The 2,154-nt window shown below is 36.0% G+C and overlaps 1 protein-coding gene across 1 annotated transcript; it reads right to left on the bottom strand.

Moving 5' to 3' along the window:
* Positions 1–446: 446 nt before the first annotated feature.
* LOC140866568 (phospholipase A1-IIgamma-like) lies at positions 447–1,930 on the bottom strand. Its single transcript, XM_073271592.1, has 2 exons — positions 1,296–1,930; positions 447–1,207 (listed from the first exon to the last, which is right to left on the bottom strand). The coding sequence occupies exons 1-2, from the start codon at positions 1,884–1,886 to the stop codon at positions 599–601; spliced, it is 1,200 nt and encodes a 399-aa protein (XP_073127693.1). The 5' UTR covers positions 1,887–1,930; the 3' UTR covers positions 447–598.
* Positions 1,931–2,154: the final 224 nt, after the last annotated feature.

Raw genomic sequence — 2,154 nt, forward strand, 5'->3', positions numbered from 1 at the left:
AAGTTATACATAGATTAACAATACATCAAATCAAACAATGCCTATATACTTTTAAGAATAACAATTGTAGTGGTATAGTTTACTCTTCTTTTGAGTTTTATAGACTTTTTCAATTTTGACATGATTATGACAATTATTTTACGAATAGCCATTTTCACCAACTTTTGAAGTATATACAACTTATGGATAAAGTTGATAATATATATAATGTAAAATTTGTCCATTATCAACACTTGTACAGATTTTTAAATGAAGTAAAAATTTGGGCATTTTTATTTATTAAAAAAAATGGTTGACGTAAATGCAATTAATGCATCAAATTTTTAATCAATAAAATACTAAATTCTCAAAAAAAAAAAAAAAAACTCTGTTAATTATGATCATAACAAATGATATATGTTTTTTTTTTGGGCACGTACATACTATTATTAAACCTAAAATTAGTATTATGTTCCACAAATATATCTATATAAAACTTATTAATTTTTGCTATTTATAAAATTACAGCGGGCATATATATATATATAAATAAATAGCAGCTTAATTATTCGTTATAAATTACAATTATGAGATTTTTTTTAAACAAAGAAGATATATATCATTCATCCTCTTCATGATCACGTAACACCCAAAACCCATTATTCTCTTGAACCATCCCCTTATTCAAAGGACACCACCAAGAACTTGGAACCAAAAACTTCTCTTTAAGAGCATCTGAACTCTTATTCACAAGCGCAATATCCCTTTGATTATCCACACCGAACCCTTCTCCACTCCCCATAATCCCACCCACTCCATGCAAATAAGCAGCCTCCAAATTATGCCAACTCTTGATGTCTCCAGGATACTTCAAGTAAGGTGAGTTTCTAGTGTCAACCATAAGTTGTACTCCCACATGATCGTACTGGGGAAATGGCGGTAACCATTGGACGATATCCGGGGTGTTGCGGACACTTAATATACGTAGATCATCCATTGATTCTAAACTCGCTTTGAAACATGAATTCCCCACTAGGGGACTCCCGAAGATGAAGGCAGTAACAGGACACGGATTGTCCGGTTGGTTGCTCGGTATGTTGTGGCCGTGTGCTACTATGTCTGCTGCGTTTAGAGTCGAAAGTGCGGCGCCTAAGCTGTGTCCTGTTATGGTTATGCTTATGTCTTCGTCCTTGTATTGTTCCACTTGTTTCTTTACTTCTGCTATAACCTGCATGCATATTTTAAAATAAAAAATATATGATCAGAAAATTAATATATATTAATTAGCTAGTTAGCTTCATCAATATATTCATGACCTGGTCTCTAGCACTAGACTGGTTGTACTTGGAACTTGGATCATCCGAAGTATAAATCGAAAGCACCCCTTTATGCACCATAGCATTATCGGCGGCGTTTCCGACGATCATGGAAGCTGGCACGAGAGGGAAATCGAAGTCTTTTATCCATTCACCTAACTCAACTGTCCCTCTCCATGCAATCAGTATATCCCTTCTTCCCAGTGCAACTTTCCCTTCATCCGTAGCCACCGCAACATACCCCATCCAATTCGAATCCGTGCACCATGCCTCGTTCGACGACGATTTCACTATGAATGCTTCGGACACGCCGATCTTTGACGTGGCGTATATATATTTCACTGCTTCGTACTTGTATGGATTCCCTTTCTCTAGTCCCACCCTGGAGAAGAGGTTCCTTCTTGCGTATCTGCTGCTCCCCGCGAACTTCGACGACTTCTCGGTGTTGAAAGTGTCGTAGGTTGCTTGAGCCCTTGAGCCATAGTGGAGGATATATTGTCGTAGATCGGAGTCTAACGGGTTCAACAGATCTTTCCAGTTATTCTGACCACTAAGTAACCTCCATTTTTGTGGAATACCTGCTTTTATCATTTCTTCAGATTATAAAATAATTGATGACTTCAGTTCAAACTCCTGCTTTTGAGGTTATATTAATATAATAAGTTTGATGATGCATGGAAGGATTCCCACTCCAAGAAATTAGTGTATCACACATTTTGTTAATGCATTAGTTCAAGGAGCTTTGCGACAAGTATGCACAAAATAAGGTTGGAGTTTGTTATCACACACTAAATGCAGGATTTGTGTTTAAACATACATAGTTAAATTCAATATACGAAGTCAAGTATATATATATATA

Source organism: Henckelia pumila, chromosome 4 (genome assembly GCF_033568475.1).
Source record: "Henckelia pumila isolate YLH828 chromosome 4, ASM3356847v2, whole genome shotgun sequence".
NCBI classification, from domain to species: Eukaryota; Viridiplantae; Streptophyta; class Magnoliopsida; order Lamiales; family Gesneriaceae; genus Henckelia; species Henckelia pumila.